This window comes from Podarcis cretensis (genome assembly GCF_951804945.1).
Source record: "Podarcis cretensis genome assembly, chromosome: 6".
Lineage (NCBI taxonomy): Eukaryota > Metazoa > Chordata > Lepidosauria > Squamata > Lacertidae > Podarcis > Podarcis cretensis.
This window is the reverse complement of record NC_137175.1, coordinates 18,532,606-18,555,388: the sequence shown is the minus strand read 5'-3', so window position 1 is coordinate 18,555,388 and position 22,783 is coordinate 18,532,606. Positions and strand designations below refer to the sequence as shown.

The 22,783-nt window shown below is 47.1% G+C and overlaps 1 protein-coding gene and 1 long non-coding RNA gene across 3 annotated transcripts in view; both read right to left on the bottom strand.

Annotated features, from left to right (window-relative positions):
• Positions 1 to 2,937: 2,937 nt before the first annotated feature.
• LOC307218190 overlaps positions 2,938 to 22,783 on the bottom strand; it is a 32,658-nt gene continuing 12,812 nt past the window's right edge. The window contains exon 2 of the long non-coding RNA XR_013839869.1: positions 2,938 to 2,992. This is a non-coding gene — a long non-coding RNA (uncharacterized lncRNA). The remainder of the gene's footprint in view (positions 2,993 to 22,783) is intronic.
• ZFP64 (ZFP64 zinc finger protein) lies at positions 5,526 to 22,039 on the bottom strand (the record flags this gene model as incomplete). 2 transcript variants are annotated; one of them, XM_079979264.1, is made up of 6 exons in its annotated part: positions 5,526 to 7,756; positions 11,803 to 12,054; positions 13,518 to 13,580; positions 16,723 to 16,884; positions 18,199 to 18,438; positions 21,839 to 22,039. In XM_079979264.1, the coding sequence occupies 6 exons, from the start codon at positions 21,885 to 21,887 to the stop codon at positions 6,474 to 6,476; spliced, it is 2,049 nt and encodes a 682-aa protein (XP_079835390.1). In that variant the 3' UTR covers positions 5,526 to 6,473. The 2 variants fall into 2 exon arrangements, with proteins under 2 accessions (XP_079835390.1, XP_079835391.1); XM_079979265.1 differs by lacking the exon at positions 21,839 to 22,039 and adding an exon at positions 18,786 to 18,819.

Genomic DNA, 22,783 nt, shown 5'->3' with positions numbered 1-22,783 from the left:
TGGGTAATAGCTTGATGGCTGTACTTTTAGATGTTATATAATGTTATTTCTAGGGTGCTGAGAGTTAAGAGGCAACTCCATTCTCTTCAAAGAACTGCAGTTGCCAGAGTTCCCTGTGAAGAACCATTGATTGTTAAAGTACTATTGGGAATTGTAGTTCAAGTGTCTAGGGTGGGGGACAAGCATCTTCAAACACCTCTTAGCACCTTTGACAAACTACAGCCACCCCCACCTCCCAATTATCTGGGTGAAGCCATGGCTGTTTAACATTACAGCATAGTGCTTTAAATGTTCAGTATGGCTAGAGCTATTGTCATGGATTGGTATTATATTATTGTGCATAATGAGGAGTAATAGAATATGTCCTATGATTTAAAAAATGAGAGTCCCACTTGTTAGTCTTCTGTTTCCGAAGTCCAGGCGTGAAAACTTTTGCTTATGTAGCCAAAATGGCATCACCCACAGAAAAGGCAGGGATCAGTAGATTATTTTTTTTTGGGGGGGGGGGACACATCAATATTTGCAGAAGTATGAAAATGATATATAATCTAAGATGACCCCACAAAACAGTCCACTGAAGACCGAGCAGTGAACATGCTCTGTGACTACAGAATGCTGACTGATTGTTCAGGAAAAAGAAATGGAAAACTTGATGGGAGGGTATATAAAATCATGGAGGAAGGTGAAGATTTGCTACCAGTCCATGCTCAAACCCCGACTGATGGGACAATAACTCAATGACTTCAAAAAACAATAAAGCACAATTCTGATGCCGTACATTAAATATATATATGCTGCAGTCCAGGTCTGAAATAAGCTCAAGGATGGACGATGATTCTTTACACCTGTCCAGGTTTTGCTCTTTAAAACCAGTGGCTGAACAACCTCCATTGGTTTGAGAGGGACTAGATCACAGCCTGAGAATTACTCTGCTTTGGATTGTGAGCGTTCATCAGCCTAGAGAGCAAAACACCCACAAACGGCGCCTTTAAACGTAACACACCACTGTGGTGCAGAGAGCAGCGCTTGAGTTATCAGCTTTTTCATTTTCACGGAGGTTATCTTTCCTGTTTATCTGATAGAACTATACACAAACCCAGTGTTATAGGTTAGCCCTCACAATGACATAAATATACTGGTTTCCTACTATTGAACAAACTCAATACCTCTTGCTCCGAGAAAGTGAAAAGGCAGAAAATGCGGTTAGAGAACCTAATTGTGGCGTTAGGTTCCTGTGTGGGAGTGCACTGCTCTCGCAGCAACGCAAAAGGCACATTTGTGGGTGAAAATACATACGTATAGGGTTCTGGCTCCCTTAGTGCTGTTTCAAGTACTCTGAATTTATAGTCTAGTGTGGATGGCATCATGCCTAGTGCTTTTTCACCTGCAATCTCCCATGCGGATTAGCAGGACATGCTGAAAATGCAGAGATTCCATACTGGCACCTTAGTTCTGCAGGGATCACCAACGTAGTGCCCATGGGCACACGTGCCCAAAAAACCATCCCAGCAGCTCCCCCCACAGTAGCCTCTCAGAGAATAGGAGGTGCTCTTAGTCTTCTTTAGGGAGCAGGGAGTGTCCTCTGAAATCTCCTGGGCTCTGTGCCCGCCCAGTGTGATTCATTGCAGGCCCCTACCCCCACTTCAAGCTTTGGGTAAGGTTGATTTTATCCCCTCCCTCTTGTTCCTTCCGTAGAGATTTATTCCCTTGTTCCTGACATAGCTCTTCACTCACCCCTTCTTCCTTGGCTAGGGGGAAGGCCCTATGTTCTAGTTTGCCTTAGGTGTCAAAATGTATTGGGCCAGCCCCCTGACGCTTGGTTGCAGGGAGTGTATCTCTAGTGCCCATGACTATTTTTCTAGCTTACAAAAAGTTGGCAACTCCTGTACTGCTGGTTCAGTTTCTACAGCATGTCAGAATAGTGAAAAACTGAAGCAGAGATAGGAAGAATTAATCGTTTCAGATGTCAGAAATGATTAATGCTTTGCTCTTTAGAGGGAGATACGTTCGCGATGTAAGCATTTCATTTTATTTTACTACAGTAAGCTTTGAGGGAGCTGTTGGGAGTTATGCAAGCTGTACCCTTAGTTTCACCTTCGTGTTGAGAAACTGTTATTGCGTGTGCATGTATGTGCGAATACACGCTTGTGATTAAACCTTAAGAGGGGCACTATTTTCAATGACAAATTCAATTTTCATCAGTTCCAATTCTGCACTGTTTACCGATCGACCCTTTGCTACCCTTTTACTCATCAGAAAGAAACGAGACTTCATCATGTTTGAACATGAGAATGTAAAAGCAGCCTGCTGCATTCAGGCCAGTGGCAGCCTATCTAGTCCAGCATTCGGTTCTCACAGTGGCCAACCAGATGTCTGTGGGAAGCCTCCGAGTTGGACATGAACAGAGCAGCCCTCTCTCCACCTGTGATGGCCAGAAATTCAGAGACATCCTGCCTTCGACAGCTCTGTTGCCTGCAAGCAGTACCTGTGAACACAAATCTATCCTTATTAAAGTAGCACACTTCAGCTCAGACCTCAGCTTGAGTTCTAGCACCACCTATGGATGAAATAAAATAAATCCTGACTGCTTATCTCCCAACACACAAAAGAAGGCGGAATGGGATGCATTCCCCTTCCCCAGCTATCTGCTGCAAACATCCTTTGCAAACGAAGCTTGTTAATATCAGAAAGCAGATTGCTGGCTCAAATTCTTTCAGTGAAATGGTGCAATGTGGGCTAATACAACATGGTCCTCCAAGCCCAACATAGCAAACCTCTGGTGGGCTGCACTGCATGGCTGGCTGTGCTCAGCGGGTCACACGTTGTGCAGGTGTGATCTTGTTAATTAGAACCCCCAAATGATACATTGACTGTAGCTGCTTTTGTTGAAAGTTGCAGAAATGGGAGTGACCTGTGCTTCAGTTTTTTTTAAAAAAAATCTGCCCATATAGTCAGGAACACACACAATGAAATCTGCTCATTACAGTGGTACCTCAGGTTAATACTTAATTCGTTCGGGAGGTCTGTTCTTAACCTGAAACTGTTCTTAACCTGAAGCACCACTTTAGCTAATGGGGCCTCCTGCTCCCGCTGGGCTGCCGCCACCCAATTTCTGTTCTTATCCTGAAGCAAAGTTCTTAACCTGAGGTAATATTTCTGGGTTAGCGGAGTCTTTAACCTGAAGCATAGGTAACCCGAGGTAGCGGTTTTGTACAGTGGTACCTTGGGTTACAGATGCTTCAGGTTACGCGATTTTGGGTTGTGCACTGTGCCGAACCTGGAAGTACCGGAATGGGTTTCTTCCGGATTTCGGCACTCGTGCAGAAGTGCTAAATCACGCTTTGCGCTTGCGCAGAAGCGCTGAATCACGACCCGCACATGCGCAGATGTGGCACTGCGGGTTGTGAACATGCCTCCCGCACGGATCACGTTCGCAAGCCGAGGTTCCACTGTACGGCACTGAGATACGATGTTCTGCCCCATGGCTGGCGACAGAGAGTATGCATGGAATGCCTGAAATAAGTGAGCTTATTGCACTGAAACATGCAAATCGCAAATATAGCTTGATTGTGCACAGACCATAGCTGCCCCAGGCCATACTGCTGTTTGGCTGCAAGGGAGGACGGCACACAATTCCAGTTTATGCTGTGGTTCAAGAGCTGCTCCCTCGGGTTCCAATGCAGACTATCCGATATTCAAAAAGGAGTCGACCGGCTTTTGCTTTGAGCAAAATCCCCAGGTCATGTCATCTTATTTTTATTGGTTGGCTCCTATATCTTCAACAGGACCAAGGCAGGTTTTCCTTACCGCTTTTCAATCTTTTAATGTAGCAGCATCTAAGCCTTAGAACTCCCTGTCTATTGACATTAGACAGACCCCTTTACAATACAGTGGTGCCTCGCAAGACGAAAAGAATCCGTTCCGCGAGTCTCTTCGTCTTGCGGCTTTTTCGTCTTGCGAAGCAAGCCCATTAGTGGCTTAGCGCTATTAGCGGCTTAGCGGATCAGCTGATAAGCGGCTTAGCGGATCAGCTGATAAGCGGCTTAGCGGATCAGCTGTTAAGCGGCTTAGCGGATCAGCTGTTAAGCGGCTTAGCGGATCAGCTGTTAAGCGGCTTAGCGGATCAGCTGTTAAGCGGCTTAGCGGATCAGCTGATAAGCGGCTTAGCGGATCAGCTGTTAAGCGGCTTAGCGGATCAGATGATAAGCGGCTTAGCGGATCAGCTGTTAAGCGGCTTAGCGGATCAGCTGATAAGCGGCTTAGCGGATCAGCTGTTAAGCGGCTTAGCGGATCAACTGATAAGCGGCTTAGCGGATCAGCTGATAAGTGGCTTAGAAAAAGGGGGGGAAGGGAAAAAAACCCGCAGGAACTTGCAAGACATTTTCGTCTTGCGAAGCAAGCCCATAGGAAATTCGTTTTGCGAAGCACCTCCAAAACGGAAAACCCTTTTGTCTAGCGGGTTTTCCGTCTTGCGAGGCGTTCGTCTTGCGGGGCACCACTGTACTCGGTTGGCGCCTGCTTAGAACATTTTCGTTTGGGCAGGCCTATCCAGACATTAAGAAGTTACTGTTGTTTTTAACCATTTGTTGAATATTTTCAAATATTTAACTTTTAAGAAATGTTATATATTTTTTTGTAAACCGCTTAGGTTTTTTACAATCAAGTGGTATACAAATTTTGTTCCTTTATCTATTTCCAGTGATGGCTGGGACCCAGACAGAAAGGTCGCCCCCTCCCCCCACTGATTTCTATGCTGGTGTAATGGTTCTAGGGGTTGCTCGTGCGTAAGTCATCGCCACACCTGGCTGGGTTACCTGGGTGAACCCTTTCTGTCCAGACAGCCACCCATCCGTGGCTGTCTCAATCGCTGGCAGAATCCATCAGTGGGTGTTTCTTGAACTTCTTCCAGCAAAGAAGCTCTTTGACGCCTAGTCCCCTCCTACTCTCCCTGCGCGGAAGTCTTCTGCGCAGGGAGGTTGTGGGCAGCGGAGGACCCGTGCTCTCCCTGCTGGTCTCCGGCGAGGAGTCATGGAGCCCCCTCGCCGATTCCCCCATCTGCCCCCCTTCTCCACTGGTGCTACGCTGATCTCCCTCCCCAGCAGATGGGCTGCCTCTCTCCCTACTGGGATGCTCTCCGGCATCCCTCCGGAGCCCTCCCTCCTCCTCTGGCTCCGATGGCAGTTCCCTGACAGATGGCAATCCTGAGACTGACAAGGAAGCTGACAGCCAGTGCTGGATTGGCTTTAAGAAGGTTGGCTGGATGTAGATCCAGTGCTTTTGCAGCAGTGTGCCTTTCGCCCTATAGGACTAACATCTTCTGCCTATTTCCATGCACATCAAGCTATCATCAAAGATGCAGAAATTCAGCCAGTAAAAAAAAATATATAAAGTGTTGGACCTCCCCCCTCAAACCCTGTTTTTGGAGCGAACCCTGCAGTCTCGGATTACTTAGTCCTACCAAAAATCTCTGCATAATTGCAATTACACTACAATTCGGCACAGGATTACAGTCCAAGGCTGTGCCGTTATTTCAAAATATATTATATTTACTTTGAACATTGTGGAAAGCCTGGGAAATGAAAGCCAATGCGGAATTGGAAGTAAAACAACAACACACTCTTCCCTGAAATTCGCTGGGTTACAAACATCATGACTGGAGTTGGCTGTGAAGCTGGGAGATAATTTCAGTGCAACTTCTTTTGCTATATGTATTTTAAGGCTGTGACCTTCAAATGGGGCAAGAGGTGTAGGAGGGACAGTATTTGCTACCCAGCAGCTGTGAAATATTGTGCTGTGCACCAAACGAACAATCTAGCACGGGAATGGGCAAGAGACGAACCGTGTGTAATGAATACTGCACCTCACTGGGTGGCACCTGTTTGTAGACTCTCATACTTTCTCCGCTCCCTGGTCTCAAAAGCATAACCATCACTAAGCCTGTTAAAACATGCACGCAATACAGTGGTACCTCGGTTCTCGAATGTAATCCATCCCAGAAGACCGTTCGAGTTCCGAAACATTCGAAAACTGAGGCTGTCGGCAAATTCAGTTGAGAAAATTGAAAAACACACAGAAGCCATTCGACTTCTGACGCGTGGTCGAAAACGGAAGCATTCACTTCCGGGTTTTCGGCATTCGAGTTCCGAAACGTTCGTCAATGGAGACATTTGAGAACTGAGGTACCACTGTATTCTGTAAGAGGAGGGGCTCTATTTGCAGTAAGGCATGGAATGCAGGGGCAGTCAACACGGTGCCCTAAGAACGTTGTTGGACTACAACTCCCATCAGCCCCCAAGTCGGTCTGGCCGATGGTCAGGGATGATGGGAGCTATAGTCCGACAACAGCTGGGCTACCCCTGGAGTGAAGCAATGAACCGGCACGACACCAGGGATCGCTTTGCCATCTGTACTCTAATCTGGATCCAGGGCCGAATCTGATGTGCTGAGCGCTGAGCAAATGCGCTGCTCTAGAACTAATCTGGTATGGAGTCTGCAGGACACAGCAAACTTGCACCACTTTGGATAATGGAGTAGACTTGCTTGGGCACGTCGGTGTGAGAAGGGGAGGAAAAGATGGGAGGAGGGGGCACCGAGGTGGCCACAGTGATGCTCTGGTCCTCATCGCTCACCACTGTCACCTCCCCGGCCCCTTCCTGAATCAAAGCATTGAGTCCTTCCAAGTCGGAGCAGCTGATCTCAGCACCGCTGATGAAAGCCTGGGTAGCCGAGGCTTCGTGGCCGACGGGGATGTCGGGAATCAGAGTCTGGCTGGGCGTGCTTCTGTCCGCTGGACTGTGGGTTGTGAGGAGCACGGCCGGTTGGCCCATCAAAATGCTTTCCGCTTGAGACCCCGGGGGCAGAGGGGGAGCCAGCAAGCTCACTTGCTGCAGGATTTGCAACTGGCCGTTGCCAGACAGATCTTCTTGGTTCTGGCTTATTAAGGCCGGAGGCACAATGTTCACGGAAGCCGCTTGCACCAGACCGCCGGCTTGCGGTACCTGATGTCCGACGATGATCTTCACCTGCCCTTTGCCGTAAGACGAAGCTTGCAGCGGGACCTGGAGGTGGCTGACGGTAATAGGGGCGCCGGCTGGCCTCGTGGGGTCCACCTGGAACTGCAAAACGGCCAGCTCCGGGTTCTTCGCCCCGTTGTACTCGACGTGCTGCCTCTTGTGGCTCCGCAAGGAGTCTTCCCGGACAAACGAGGCCTCGCAGAGATCGCACTTGAAAGCTTTCTTGGCCTCCAGCCTGGCCACTTGCCTGGAGCCGCCTTCCTTCGGCCGGTCTCCTTCCCCCTTCTCGGCCGCCTTCTTCTTGGCCCTGACCTTGTCCCTGTGCGCCTTCTTCATGTGCGTGGTGAGGTTGCTGCGCTGCTTGGTGTCGAAGCTGCAGAACTCGCACTTGAACGGGCGGTCCTTGAAGTGGATCCGCTCATGCACCTTGAGGGTGGCCTTGTTGGAGCAGGAGTAGCTGCACTCCGAGCATTTCACCGGCTGCTCGGGCTGGTGGGTGCGCAGGTGGTGCCGGAGGCTGGTCTTGTTCCCGCACTGGAACTCGCACTCGAGGCACCGGTAGGCGTTCTCCATGCTGTGCTTGATGCGGATGTGCGACTTCAGGTTGCCCTTCATGGCGCAGCGCACGTCGCAATAGTCGCACTTGTAGGGCTTCTCCCCCGTGTGCACGCGCATGTGCCTCTTCAAGTCCGAGTTGATTTTGAATTTGGCGCTGCAGAGGCGGCACTGGAAGGGAGCGTCTCCTGTCCATGAGAAAAGCGTTTCGAATTAGGGGCGTTTGGACCAAGAGAGATGCAGGACAATAAGGATAAATTCCAATGGATTTGCATTGATGTTTCTGAAAGATGATGATGATTTATTTACCGCCCCTTATAGGAAGTGGCGAACACTAAAAACATATTTTACAGAGTATAATAATAAAAAACAAAGAATAAAAACAGACAGCATAATAAAATTAATCATAATAACAGTACCCACCTGCAACACATTTAACAGGCCATAGATTATTTAATGGCCAATGGGTAAAGAGGAAAGTTTTTGCCGGCCGTCTAAAGACATGTAATGATGGTGCCAGGCGAACCTCTCTAGGGAGAGCATTCCACAGATGGGGAGCCACCACAGAAAAGGCCCCTTCTCGTGTTGTATCCCTACAAACCTCTTGGGGAGAGGGGGACATAGAGAAGTGCAAGTTCTGGGGTGGTTCATATGGGGAGAGATGGACCTTAAGGTAGTGAGGCCCTGAGCTGTGTATGGCTTTATAGGTCAATGCCAACACTTTGGATTGGGCCCAGAAACTAATTGGCAGCCAGTGTAGTTGAGCCAGGATTGGTATCATATTCTCAAACTGTCTTGTTCTGGTGAGCAATCTGGAGCTAGCCCATGAACATGAGGAGACTCCTGCTAGCTCAGACTAAAGTACCACTATGTCTAGGATTCTCTTCCCATAGCTGCCATCCCATAGCTGCACATGGAAATCCCACAAACACCACAGAAGTCTCCAGCTAGTGACCCTCCAGCAACTGGTATTCAGAGTAGCATATTGCCTCCAAAAATTGGACGTAATATACTGTCATCTTGGCTAGCAGCCACTGAAAGCATTATCCTCCACAAATTTGCCCGCCTCCCCTTCTAAAGCCATCCAAGCTAGGGGCATCACAAAGCAAACCCCACAGTTTAACAAAAATAATCAAGTGTCTTTGGACACCCTAAAGCAGCCTTTCTCAACCTGTGGGTCCCCAGATGTTGTTGGACTACAACTCCCATCAACCCTAGCTAGCAAGGCCAGCTAACCGCTGCCCTAAAGGCTAATAAAATTTATCTTGACATCTGACAAAGAGGACTTGAGCCCACAAAATCTTTGGCCACAATGAATTTACTACGACTTTGAAGGTGCCATGACACTTTGGGTTGTGGCCAGTCTTTCTCAGCGTAGTCCCACTGAAATGAATGGACCCAAGTCTTCATCACGCTACCCACTGCAACACCGGGATCCCTTTCAGCTGAGACCCCATCAGACATTTCAGTGCCTGTTCTCTCAATTTGCACCATAAAATTTCATTGTCCTCACCCCTCTTTCGAAAGAGATGGGTTTCTCTTCTTTTGAGCGGGGCAGGGCATAATTTGTCCGCAGCCACAAATGCACAAACCCAGCACTTCAACATCAAATGCAAATAAATGCATCCTTATATATACTATCTGAAGGGGAGGGAAGACAGGACACCTGCATTCTGAAACCTACAAATTTTCCCCCAGGAAAAAATGCCACCATTTCCTTGCCTGCCCTTCGCTTTCCCCCATATCTCCCAATAGCTCTCCTCCAGTTATTTATCTGCCAGACTGATATGCAAGCTTTGCATATTTAATTATTATAGTAACATTATTGTTTCCCCCCCTAAACGAAGTATCTGTTTGAAAAGGAAAGCAAGCAGAATGCATCGAAAAGGGGAGTAAATGGAGAATACCAATGTTCAGGAGCAAAAGCAGACCTCTGCACAACAATTTGCAGGAATTATATCCGAAAGCATGCCTTAGCTTTCGTAGCGTTACGCCTCCACAGCTGGTAGGACCTGCCTAATCAACAGAGCAATACAGCGCAAACATGCACAGTATTGATACCTTTCACAATACGAACGGCGGGGTTTTCGTTTCGCAAAGAGTAGCCAATTATCACTAATACCACATCACAAAGCAGCACTGTTGACTTATTGCTGCTCTAAGCTACTTGAACAGCGCGGAGCTCCTTTGTTATTCCGTGTATATCACGCACACACGCTCAGAAGTGAGTGAATGAGCCACGGGGTGCCATTTAAGGCAGAAATAAAATGTAAGGAGGTCCTTGGTTCAGTGAACGTTGCAGCTCTTTTAAAAAATCACAACACACATGGCTTAATTTACTTTACCAGTTAATATTTTATAGATCTTCATAAATGGGAGACTGTAAAAAAAAATGTAGGCGCAAGTTGCTTACCCGGCTACATATTTCATTGATCGGGCGGAAGATATTTCAAATTGCGATGTGGCATACTGTGCTAATCCACAAGCTTGCTTAATAATTGAGACCCTGGGTGTAAAATGTTTATTATACACATTTTATTAATGAAGACACACAGCCTGCCAGTTCAATTTGTTTTACAGGCCAGCCCTTCCAGCTGTGTATACTACTGGGTGAACTGCAAGAGTCAGTCATAGGATTTTTACCCACTTTCCTGATGAAAACCGGGTGCGGCACACGATCCAACATTCCCCAATTTCAGATGCCAAGCCATACTAGAGGAGATCTGCAGAAGCTAAATGTCAGCCGTACATTTAATGTTCCAATCTAGAGATTGATCTGTGTCGCCGGTTGTTTTTCCTCCTCAATAACCCTATTGGATTTGACTTTGGCAAAGGAAGTTTAATTTATTACTATTTTCTTTTTCTTTGCAGAGCTTCATTTGTAAAAGATGAAATGCCCATGCAAGAGAATGGAAATTAAGAGGGGACTACTGAATAGCTGAGCCTTTCCTTTGGAGATTTTAGCAGGGTTGTGTGAAAGGGCAGAGCATCACATTCCAAGAACCTCAACGTACCTGGGAAGTCCTCTCTAGGCACAGGTGTGCTGCATCAATCCTTGCACCTGATAAGCAACACAAAGCCTGTGGATGGGCAATGCCTAGTAGAAAGATTTAGCACCCTGGCCTTCTGACCATGCCAGGTCAACAGACCAGGGGCTCTGGCTTGCTGTTCCTCAGGTTCCAGCTCCAGCTGTTGGTCCTAGGAACCCTGAGTTTGAGATCCTCCACACTGAAGCAGGTCAGCCCACAGCCCTGGTTTGGCCCTGACACAGCTCTGCAGTTTTAAGTTTTTAGTCATAATGGGTGGAACAGCACCTGGAGAGGACATGGGCAATGTCTGGTGAACGCCTTAAGATGTGAGATCTTACAGCTAACTTTTGAGCAGGCCAACTCTTGGAAGTTCCAGTGTGATCCAGGTTCTTAATAGTTTTCCCCAACAAATCCAGCACTAGACTTTTATACACATGTGAGCGTTGGGAAACCTGTACCTTATAGACCCAACTCGGCCTGCCACCAGGCCTCCCTGTTTGGCCCGTGAGCCCATTTTGGCCAACCTGCCACACACATGACATCATATATGCATACATGTCCAACTGCTATCCAACTGCTCGCTCTATGAAAATTCACTTATCCAAAAATGAGGAACCTGGCTATGCATATTGTAGATTCAGATACTCAGATAGGCTGTCCTCCTCTGTAAACCAATAATCAGCCTTAGAGAAGCCTTACTTTTTGGTGTTTTGCTGGTCTTGCGACAGCCATTTCAACAGAAACTAAGGTGGGAAGAATAGGAGAGACTGGACAAATAAGAGAACATTTTCTCCTTCCTTGTTTGCCTTTTGCAAGGTCCCAGAGGGTTTCCCATCATTTGGGGGTCAGATTTCCATGGTCAGGAACACATTCAAAATTTCCCCATAGGAATCAATGGAATTTGAAGAGTCGTTATGTGAACTCTCGCCTAGTAAATGATTTCCTGAGAAGTGATTGTGTTTGCATAGTGAGACGTGCTTGTATATAAATATTTGGGGCAGGAAAACACAGCTAAAAGGAGGTTTGCAAACATCACCAATCAGCTGGCCCGCAAAGCTCTGTGGAAAGCTCTCTGCTTAGGGCTTTGCAAGATCATTGGACTGCGTAAAGCCCCCTTTTCTTTTTCCTCCCTGCAATACTCACAGAGCATCTAATCCCCAATCCCAACATGAGACAACATATGGCAGACCTGTCCCTGTCCTTACCTGTATGGGACCTGAGATGCACCGTGAGCTGGCTGGAATTGCGGCTTGCGTAAGGGCAGATCTGGCACTTGAAAGGGCGCTCGTTCGAATGGATGCGCTGGTGCTTGTTCAGGCTGCTGCTTTCGGAAGCTGCGTAGTCACAGTGCTTGCACTTGTAGGGCTTCACTCCACTGTGGGATCGCATGTGCATTTTCAGCTTGTCTTTGCGGCTGAAGCTCTTTCCGCAAACCTCACATTTGTGGGGCTTGTCACCTAAAACAACGGCATCAACAAAAAGCCAAGGTGCAGCAGGGTTGAGATCAGTTGCATTACACGGAACAAAGAGATCCTTAATGGAAGAATGTTTCCCTTTCCCTTTTTGTCATGGGCTTATTATACTTTAGAGGTTTCCTCCATTCTATTTGCCTTTTTCTCCAGCAAACTGAGGATGTGCGGAGAGGCAGGCATAGCTTTGAGAATGCATCTGCTTGCAATACATTAATTTTACAGGTGGGATCTGAAACAAAACATTGCAGTGTGCAATGCTTTCCATAAGGGCTCCAGCCACCCAATTCTATCCCCTCCCTGCACCATCTTCCACCTCAATAGTTAGTTATCCTTCTACACCCATTGAGTATGTTCTGGTGGATCCTTTTCTTTCCACTGTGGTTTTTTTTAATGGAGAGGAGGGTCAAATCCAAGCTATGTTAAAATATTTTATTTATCCACTGAAGTCTATCAGCAAATCATGCTTCCATCCTTGGGACACTTTAAAATAGCTTCTCAGAATGAAGCAAAAAATGGGACGCAGGTGGCGCTGTGGGTTAAACCACAGAGTCTAGGGCTTACAGATCAGAAGGTTGGCAGTTAGAATCCCCACAATGGGGTGAGCTCCCGTTGCTCGGTCCCAGCTCCTGCCAACCTAGCAGTTCGAAAGCACATCAAGTGCAAGTAGATAAATAGGTACCGCTCCAGAAGGTAAAAGGCATTTCTGTGCGCTGCTCTGGTTCACCAGAAGTGGCTTAGTCATGCTGGCCACATGACCCGGAAGCTGTACGCCGGCTCCCTCGGCTAATAAAGCGAGATGAGCGCCGCAACCCCAGAGTCGGTCATGACTGGACCTAATGGTCAGGGGTCCCTTTACCTTTATGAACCAAGAAGTGACCTTTCCAGACAATGGGATGCTTCATTGTACGCTTTTTCATATCTCTGTCTCCTTTCTTCCTTTTCCCAGCCTCTCCATTCCCCCTCCCATGGTTGTCAGTCCCCCCCCCCCCACTCTCTCAACATTCTGTGTGAGTGGATATTTATGGGTTGTCCAATTCCTTCCGCCTCAAGTAGTCCCCCCCCCCCCCCCAAGATTTTTTTAGCACCTGCAAATCTCAGGGTTACTTCAAGTCTGCAGGTACTCCTGGGGGTGGAAATGAGGGAGGAAAAAGAACAAAGATGTGTTTAAGGAAAAATACAAATACAAAATTGCAATGTAACACACTCCCATGCATTCTTGTATAAACTGATACCAGTGTTATTATCTTAACACATATATAGATGCTAATCGTCTACAACATTTTGTATAAACTCATTCCAAATGTTATCGTATTTATCCAATCGAAGTCTGTGCCCGTAAGCAGGACGCAACTGGGCTCAGGAGATCTGTGTACATTGGCTCGGGGGGGGGGGGAGGTAGGGAAATTATGGCTATATAACTCAGTTTAAGGCTATATAAGGCTGCTTACCAGTGTGTGTTCTTAAATGTCGTTCCATGTCTTTCATACCGTAGGATGTCTTGAACTGGCAGCCTGGGGAGGGAAAAAACAGAGAGGGCCAGCTATTATTTATTTATTCACTTTTACCCTACACTTTCTCCAAGGGTCCCAGGGAAGGGTATACAATTCTCCCCTTTAAATCTTTGAGTGGCCATGGTCACCCGTTGAGTTCAATGACCAGGGATTCGAACCCAGGTCTCCCTGGGCCTAGCGCAACACTGGTCCTCAGCAGGCATACATGTCCTAGAACTAGGCCTCTGCTAGAACTCTGCTCCTTATTCCTTTCCCTGGACGCCAAACTTCTATGGATGCCAGCAGTCAACAAGTCCGCTGGGAGACACAGCCATGTTGTTTTCTGACGTTGGCGTTGCTCGCAGTTGACATGGCAACAGGAAACAGGGCAGCATTTCCTTCAGGGCAACCTTCGGGTGGGCAGAGCAGAGGCAGGAGTGGGTGGAGCAACAGATGTAAATTTCCCCTTCGTACAGTAGGCTAGTTTCTACCCAAATTCGCACACACCTCAGTGTTAGAAATTAGCCAGGCACCAGGCGCGTTTTGCTACTGGCGAGGGTCCAACTGCGATCACGTGGAAATCTCTGTTTGTCAAGCTGGCAACTGACATCTCCATCAGGCTGGCCCCTCCAGGTTTAAGCAGAAGAGCTTATTTATTCTGTTTATATTGCACTTTTTTCTCCAAGGAGTACATGGTTCACTCCCCTCCTCGGTTAATCCCTACAATGACCCTGTGAGGTAGCTTAAGTGGCTGTGACTGGCCCAAGGTCACCCAGTGAGCTTCATGACTGAGCTGGGATTTGAACGCTGATCTCCCATCCTAGTCCGACACTCTAACTACTACGCCACACTGGCTTCCTAAAGCACTTCTGCTACAGGGTGGCTATATAAATTAAGTAAATAAATATGGGGAAAGCAAAATGCCACTTAGAGGAGGATCTGAAATATTTTGCTTGAAGCTTGAATTTCTTTTATTCTGGATTGCTTTATTTGATGTTATATTGTGTTGTAAACTGCTTTGAGATTTTTTCTTTAAGATATAAAGCGGTATAGAAATGAAATTAAGCAGAAGTAGTAGTAGTTTCACAGCAAAAAAGAAAAAGAAAAAGAAATGCACCTAGACATTCTGTTGTGGCAACCGTAACCTAGGTTTAAATTGCCATTTGGGGATTAGCTTATATATCTGAGTTTATAACACTGCTCTCCATCCTCTATCCAGAGAAGCAAGAGACACTGGCAGAGTCAAAGAGCATACCCCAGCCACTCGGGATGTGAAACACAGCCAGTGAGGGCACAGTTTTGGGACAGCTCCATGGGGCAGATAAGATAGGTCCCCTGGCCTGGGATCCCCCTTCAATTCCACACTCAGATCCCGGATAGGCAGATAAGGTTGAAGTGCACTCAGCAAGCTTCAAAGCTGAGAAAGGATTTGATTCCACACTCTACTGGTTCAGGTCCAATGACTCCCTCGTAGGTAGGTGTGCAGGTGTTTTGCCTGAATTACCAACACTGTCTGAGGTTAGAAGCACAGTGAGAAATGGACATAACTTCCAGGTAAGATTCTCAAGGGAAGACAGGTTCTGAAACGGAACATTCTGATGAAGTTAGCTGACCTAATTACACAAGCAAGGCTTCCCACCCACCTACCTTCCCATGACTTTGGCCTGTGTGATCAATGGCTATATAAATTAATTAAAAAGCGCTTCCATGAATCTTCTTGAAACTTTGCGGCCATGTCACTGATTAAAATCGTTTAAGCATTTCCAATTTATTTTACCCCCCTCTGGAAGCAGCAGAGCAAAGCAGAGGATGTAAGGAACGATTCGGAAGAACAATTCACGAGGGACAAAGCCCCCTGAGACTCCTTAGGGTGGGGTGGGGTAAGGCAAGAAAATCCTGAAAAAGGAGGCTATCATTTTTACCATGTATCATCTATATGTATATAGAATCCATACTGCTGAGCCTCACTAACTGGAAAGTGCATTTTTTCTTTCCTTCCAAAGACTATTTTTTGTCAATCATAGTCCTGCTAATATGCAGGCAATGTTTCCCAAAGCAATGGCAGCTAAAGAGGGTAGTGTGGTGTAGTGGTTAGAGTGTTGGACTAGAGTTCAAATCCCCATTCACCAATGAAGCTCCCTGGGTGACCTTGGGCCTCTCAGGCCAATCTACCTCACAGGGTAGGTGTTTGTTGCTGTTGATGTTAATTTTTTATACATATTTATACTGGATCTTGTGATTTATGTGGAAATTTGGTTGTGCACTTTTTGATGTTTAATTTATTGTTAAAACAAAATAAAAAAATTCCTTCCAGTAGCACCTTAAAGACCAACTAAGTTAGTTCTTGGTATGAGCTTTCGTATGCATGCACACTTCTTCAGATACACTGAAACAGAAGTCACCAGACCCTTCTGTTTCAGTGTATCTGAAGAAGTGTGCATGCACACGAAAGCTCATACCAAGAACTAACTTAGTTGGTCTTTAAGGTGCTACTGGAAGGAATTTTTTTATTTTGTTTTGACTATGGCAGACCAACACGGCTACCTATCTGTAACTAATTTATTGTTGATGACTAGTTTTGTTATGTTTGCAATTATGTATTTTTTTATATGCTGCAAGCCACCTTGCACACGGTTTGAACTTTGGAAAGGCAGTATACAAAGGAATGATTGAATAGGAGGGGAAATAACAATGTTTACCCACTTTATTTATTTATTGAATTTATATACCTGCCCTATAACCACAGGTCTCAAGGCGGTTGAACTCCTTGGAGAAAAACATGGGGTGTAAACACAGCAAACAAATAGCCCATCCTCCCCAACTGCTATGAGGTTTATAGCAATTTCCACCCCCACCCCCCACCTGCGAAGAAGGAGATTTTGAACCTTAATATACCCCAAAGCAACAGAATAGAATGGAGGGATCCGTGAACCAGCAACAGCCAGGGGATCTAAACCGCAGAAGCAGTCACTTCTATGGTCCTAAGACTGCCACACTGTCTAAACCAGGAATAGGCAAACTCGGCCCTCCAGATGTTTTTGGCCTACAACCATGATCCCTAGCTAACAGGACCAGTGGTCAGGGATGATGGGAATTGTAGTCCCAAAACATCTGGAGGGCCAAGTTTGCCTATGCCTGGTCTAAACACAGGCATATACTTTACCTGGATAGCAGCAGTTAAGTTTCTTTTGTGCCCCTGATGTGGCGGACTTTCTGGCGCGAGGTTTCGGTGTAGTGGTGACAACGGCGGCAGGCTGAGGCTCACTGCTCTCACCAGGTAGGTAGGTTTGGTAGCCATGCTCAAAAACAAACTCTGGCGCAGAAACTCAAAAGCAACCAGAAAAAGAAGACTTGTTTTAACCACATAGCTTCTGCAAACCCTCAATATAAGAAGAGCATAAAATTACTCCCAATCTCGAGACTATAATGCAATCTTTTTTTCTTTTTCTTAACTGCTTCCTTGTCAGTGAGAGAAATGCCACGAGGTTCACTAATCAAAGCTGGTCAGGAAGGAAACTTTTAAGTTAGCTTTGAGACTAAGCTCCCATATGCACTATGAATTTGAACAGCTGTGGCTCCCTGCACAGAATCCTTGGAGGTGTATTTTGTGAATGGCGCTGAGAGTTGTTAAGCTACCCCTCTTCCCAAATCATTTACAGGCAAGAAGAAGAAAAGAGCCAACTTTTGCAATACTTTTGTGCCTGGTCACCTAGAGGTGATTTTTATTTGCCACAGGTGGCAAAGTAAGCGGCTGTGTACAAGAATGAACAAGGAAGGGAGCTTAGGGACCTGTCTTATACCAGCTAAGATTCTTCTCCCATCTTGCCCAGCATTTCCTGTTTTGACTGGCAGTGACTGAATGCCAGGGTCAGGCAGAAAGGACTTTTCCATTACTTGCTATCTGAACTTTTGAACTGGAGATGCCAGGGAAATTCTGCACAGAAGGCATGTGCTCTACCACTAAGGCACTTTCCCCCAAGTTCACAACCCACAAGTGGCATACATTGAGCCATACCGATGACCAATCTAGGCCAATGTTCTGAGCTCGGACTGGCAGCAGCTCTCCATGATCGTAAGCAAAGACATTTCTTTTCTTTGGAGATGCCGGTGGGACAAAGCTTTAGTGCAGGGGTCAACAAACTTTTCCAGCAACTTTTTCTGTCGGCATCATGGCATCGTAATGTAACTAAAGACTGACATACAAAATCAGGCCAAAGTTCCATCAAGTAGTATAAGAATGGAACAGTTTGGACCAGGGGTCAGCAAACTTTTGGACCAGTTTGGACCAGGGGTCAGCAGGGGGCCGGTCCACTGTCCCTCAGACCTTGTGGGGGGCCGGACTATATTTTGAAATAAATAAATAAATAAATAATGAACGAATTCCTATGCCCCACAAATAACCCAGACGTGCATTTTAAATAAAAGGACACATTCTACTCATGTAAAAATGCGCTGATTCCCAGACCGTCCGCAGACAGGATTTAGAAGGCGATTGGGCCGGATCCTGCCCCTGCCTTAGTTTGCCTACCCATGCTTTAGTGTTTCCATTTGCCCAGGGTACCCCTGCTGCTGAAGCATACAATGCTAGGCCATACTTTTGCCACGAAGATGCCACTACCCAAACTTCCTGGATAAATACCTGTGATCGTTTGGGTTTCTGAAGTGATGGTCCTTGTTGTGGTTTGGGTCTGGGTCGCTGGCACGGTTTCTTCTGCTACGAACTGTACTGTGCTGGTGGTCTCCGCTGTCGTGCCGGATAACTGGCAGCCGCTTCTCTTGTGAGCGACGAACGCATCTAGGTTATTGAACTGCTGCTTGCACAGGCCACAAATGTGAATATCTGGTGTGAGCTCCACCAGGACAGTGGTGCCTCCTGGAACTGTCAAAACACATCAAATTGAACAAAGCAATTAATAATCACCACGGAAATGGCAAAAGAAATTTTATGTGTTGCCAAGTCTATTGTTTGCAAGTTACTGGAAAGAATGCAGAAATGGTTGGACAGGGCTCATCAACATGGCAGGCATCCTGGTACCCATTGAGCCTCTGAGCTTCCCCATGAACTACCCACTTGGTCATGACGTAGGGAGGGCGGTTACTGTATCCTCCTTTGGAAATCACATAGAGTTGAAGGAGAAAGTTGGAAGAGTGATGTTCTTTCTCATTTCCTCTTTCAGCTCTATGTGCTTTTCCAGGCTGATTAATTCAACTAGCTCTGACATTTACCCAGATTGCGTAGAAAAGTGGAATACGTGTGCATTCACTTTCTTTTTTCTGTCTCGTGGGGGGCGGGGGGAGGAGTATCCAGAGCAGAAAAAAAGAGGGTTTGGTGTCCACAGCACTTGCTGAAAAATTCAAGTCTGCCCACTGACCTTGGTGAACTCTGCGTTAGAAAAACATTACAGTCATACCTCAGGTTACACAAGCTTCAGGTTGCGCTTTTTCGGGTTACAGATGTGCCGAAACCCGAAAGTACCAGAACGGCTTACTTCCGGGTTTCGCCGATTGCGCGTGCGCAGAAGTGCTAAATAGCGCTTTGCGCAGAAGCGCCGAATTGCAACTCGCACGTGTGCAGACACGGCGCTGCAGGTTGTGAACATGCCTCCCGCACGGATCATGTTTGCAACCCGAGCGTCCACTGTACAGTGGTACCTCGGGTTAAGTACTTAATTCGTTCCGGAGGTCCGTACTTAACCTGAAACTGTTCTTAACCTGAAGCACCACATTAGCTAATGGGGCCTCCTGCTGCTGCCGTGCCGCCAGAGCATGATTTCTGTTCTCATCCTGAAGCAAAGTTCTTAACCTGAAGCACTACTTCTGGGTTAGCGGAGTCTGTAACCTGAAGCGGATGTAACCCGAGGTACCACTATGTTATCCTACAGTAGGTTATCAGCAGCTCAAAAGAAGCTTCAGCACTAAATAAATATATAATTTTTTATTTATACCCCGCTCCCCCCAGCCAATAAAACGTAATAGAGAAACAAAAACAAACAAACAAACAAACAGTTAATTAAAATACGGCTTAAAATGCAGCTTCATTTTAGTCGTAGCCCATAAATCAATACCATAAAGTGAGGAAACATCAGATATTCACCCCGAGCCAGCTATCCATGCTGGTCCTACATGGGCCAGCAAAAAAGCCAAGGGAAAATTTATATACCAAATCCCATATAAGGGATCAGAGTGAGTCTAAGCCAAAGGCCAGGCGGAACAGCTCCGTCTTCCAGGCCCTGTGGAAAGATGTCAAATCCTGCAGGGCCCTAGTCTCTTGTGACAGAGCTTTCCACCACGTCGGGGCTGAAAAGGCCCTGGCCCTAGTTCAAACCAATCTAACCTCCTTGAGGCTTGGGACCGCCAAAGTGTTGTTAAGGTCCTCCGCGGGGTATACCAGGAGTAGTGGCAATATGTGAGCTGGCAGACCACACACTGCTTTAGCATCCATGCGCATTGACACTAGTCAAGATACATCTGCTCCCTGCTCCAAGATTTAACTTCTGAAGTCCATAGGAATGGAGCTCAGCATTGAAGGATGGCAAGTCTAGCAGCCAAGACTAAAAAAATTAACAAGTAGAACATAAGGTTCTACTTATTTATCCATCACAGACCTTATTATTGCCAGCTGGAGTTACAAGATAATAGTGCACATGTTCATGCATGAGAGTTGCCAAGATGTCAGGTTTTAAATCCTCTACAGATTACTATAAGTTAAATGGCGGGTGTGCAGAGAGGAGAATGAGATGAGACGAGGCCTTTTCAGTGACTGCACCAATATTGTGAAATATCTGTGAAACATGGATGACCCCCTCTGTTGTGGTTGAATTCCACCAGGATTTTGCTTGCTATGTTTGTTTCTACCTATGATCTCTGCAATTACTTTTAAACAGTTTTTTTAATAAAAAAATTGCTGTGTTCCTACACACACCTGTTCAAAACGTATTTATTTGTATTGCTTAATTCTTTGTATTTCAATGTATTTATTCTAAATTTCTGTATGGCACTCTTGACTGGTGCACCAGAAGGATGGAATAAAAACGAATGTCAGGTAGGTCAGGTTGTGATATTGTGATGGGCATAAGACTGCCTACTGAAACACCCTTAGACTAACCATTTTAACCTGCTTACGCTATATGGAAGCTTTATCCCAGGAAATCACGCACAGGAAGGCAGCTCGCAATGTCACTTTATGCATATTTACTCAAACTGGATTTACTCCCAGATAAGTCTGTGTAATGGATTGCAGCTTTAACGTATTTAAATTCCAGCAGCACAAATAGCTCCATTGTGTGATCTCTTAAAACCTTCCCACAGAGAGAGCACATTCGCTTAAGAAACTTTTAAAACCGCCTTTTCTTTTAACGTATTACTCTGGTGCCGGACAGGCTAATGCGTCCTGAGTTCAGCCTTGAGCAATTGCAGAATGGCTCATGTGGAGAGTATGCGCATGGAGCGTCCTACATGTGAGGTTATGGGGCTGGACATACTGGTAGTTTAGGGGAAGCGCATATGCACACAGAAGGTTCCAGGTTCACTCCTGGCCATCTCCCAGTTGACAGGACCAGGTATCCTAGGCGACTGGAAAGACTGCCTGAGCTACTAAGAATGTTGATGCCACTCAGTGTAGCCAGTACTGGACGACTGGACTAATCTGGTGTGAGGCAGCCTTCTGTACATACAAATACTGTACATCCCCACCACTTTTTGCTAGGGGGGGGGGGGATACAGAAAGTCCAAATGCAAGAACAAAAGCCCTGGCCTAGGAAGGGCCTCTGAATTCCTTGCAAGCAGAAGAATAAAACAGCACCCCAAACCAGGTTGCATTGGAGGTGCTGGAACCAGGCCTTGATCTGCTTGCACGCAGCGATTTGGCGCACGCTGCAAATTGCACGGTCAAAAAAACCGGATTGTGTCACCCCCTCCATCTGCTGCAATCCTGCAGAGAATTAAATGCAACTAAACCCACCAAGTATGCTCAAACCTGCTGGCTTTAGCACCCGAAACCCTCCCGGTTCCTTATGAAAGGCGATGCACCTTTTTTTGACCCTCTCCCCACCCGGCCCCCAGCTTGTCTCAATGCCACCCTCCGGCCCGCCTTTCCCCAACCTGCCGGCTGCTCTTCCCACCCAGGTTCCCGGGCCCCGTTTTCACGCTCCAGATTCCCGGGCTGCGCGAGCGCTCGCTTCTTCCGCTACTCAGGTTTCGGGGCCGGCCGGAGCGCAGGCTCCGCGCGGCTTCTGCCAGCTCCGGGCCCGGGAGCGCGGATAAGCCGCGCAGCCACTTACATTGCACGGGGCTGGCGAAAGGCTGGCCGGTCGCGGCGCTCGGGTTCATCGCAGCCGTCGCGGATTCGCAGCAGCCGCGCGCCAGGCGCAGCTTTGCAAAGAAGGAAAAAGGGGGTGGGGGTGGGGAGAGGAAAAACGAACGAACAAGGAGACTTTGCAACGTCCTCGCGGGTGTCCCCCCCCCCCACACCAGAAGGCGGGGACGGATGTGGAGGGACTGTGGAGCATGCTCTGTAGCAGCAACCGATGCCGTCGCGAGGCTCTTTGCCCACAGAAGGGAGCAAAGGGCGCTTGCATGCCTCTGGTAGCAATGCAACTCACGAGTAAGCCTGCTGAGTTGAGTTGGACTTGCTCCCCGGTCAGTGCGCACACAGGATTGCAACCCTGGAGAAAAGCGAGGGACAGTGTAGCAAAATAGGCTCTACCGGTGGCATTTCTGGCTGAGCTGCGGCAAGGCAGCAAAGGGTTTTCCCTCCCTTTTTCTTTGCCTCCTTTATCCTCGGGACAATACTGTAGATCCGAATGGGGACATTTCACTCGGTGCTCGGAATGTGCATCTATTTAAACGTCCCTGTTCCGAAGCTGCTTTCTCCCCGCTTGCCCATTCATTTATGGCAATCGCGTGCCACCCAGTGAAACAAGTCCACTGATCACCTAGAAAATTTAAATTATTAAAACACAAATACAAGAAGTTAGCCGCTAAAATCATCAATACAAAAGCTGTGCCAGCACAGAATTAGTGTAAAACCAGCATGAAATCACGGTGATACATGGTGACTCCAGAGACTGTCAATATCTGCATTCTGGAACTTTAGGTCTGTGCATTTAAAGTGGTTTAAAGTGCTCTGCCACCCTAGCTCTGGTTTGCCAGAAGCGGCTTAGTCATGCTGGCCACATGACCTGGAAGCTGTACGCCAGCTCCCTCGGCCAATAGAGCAAGATGAG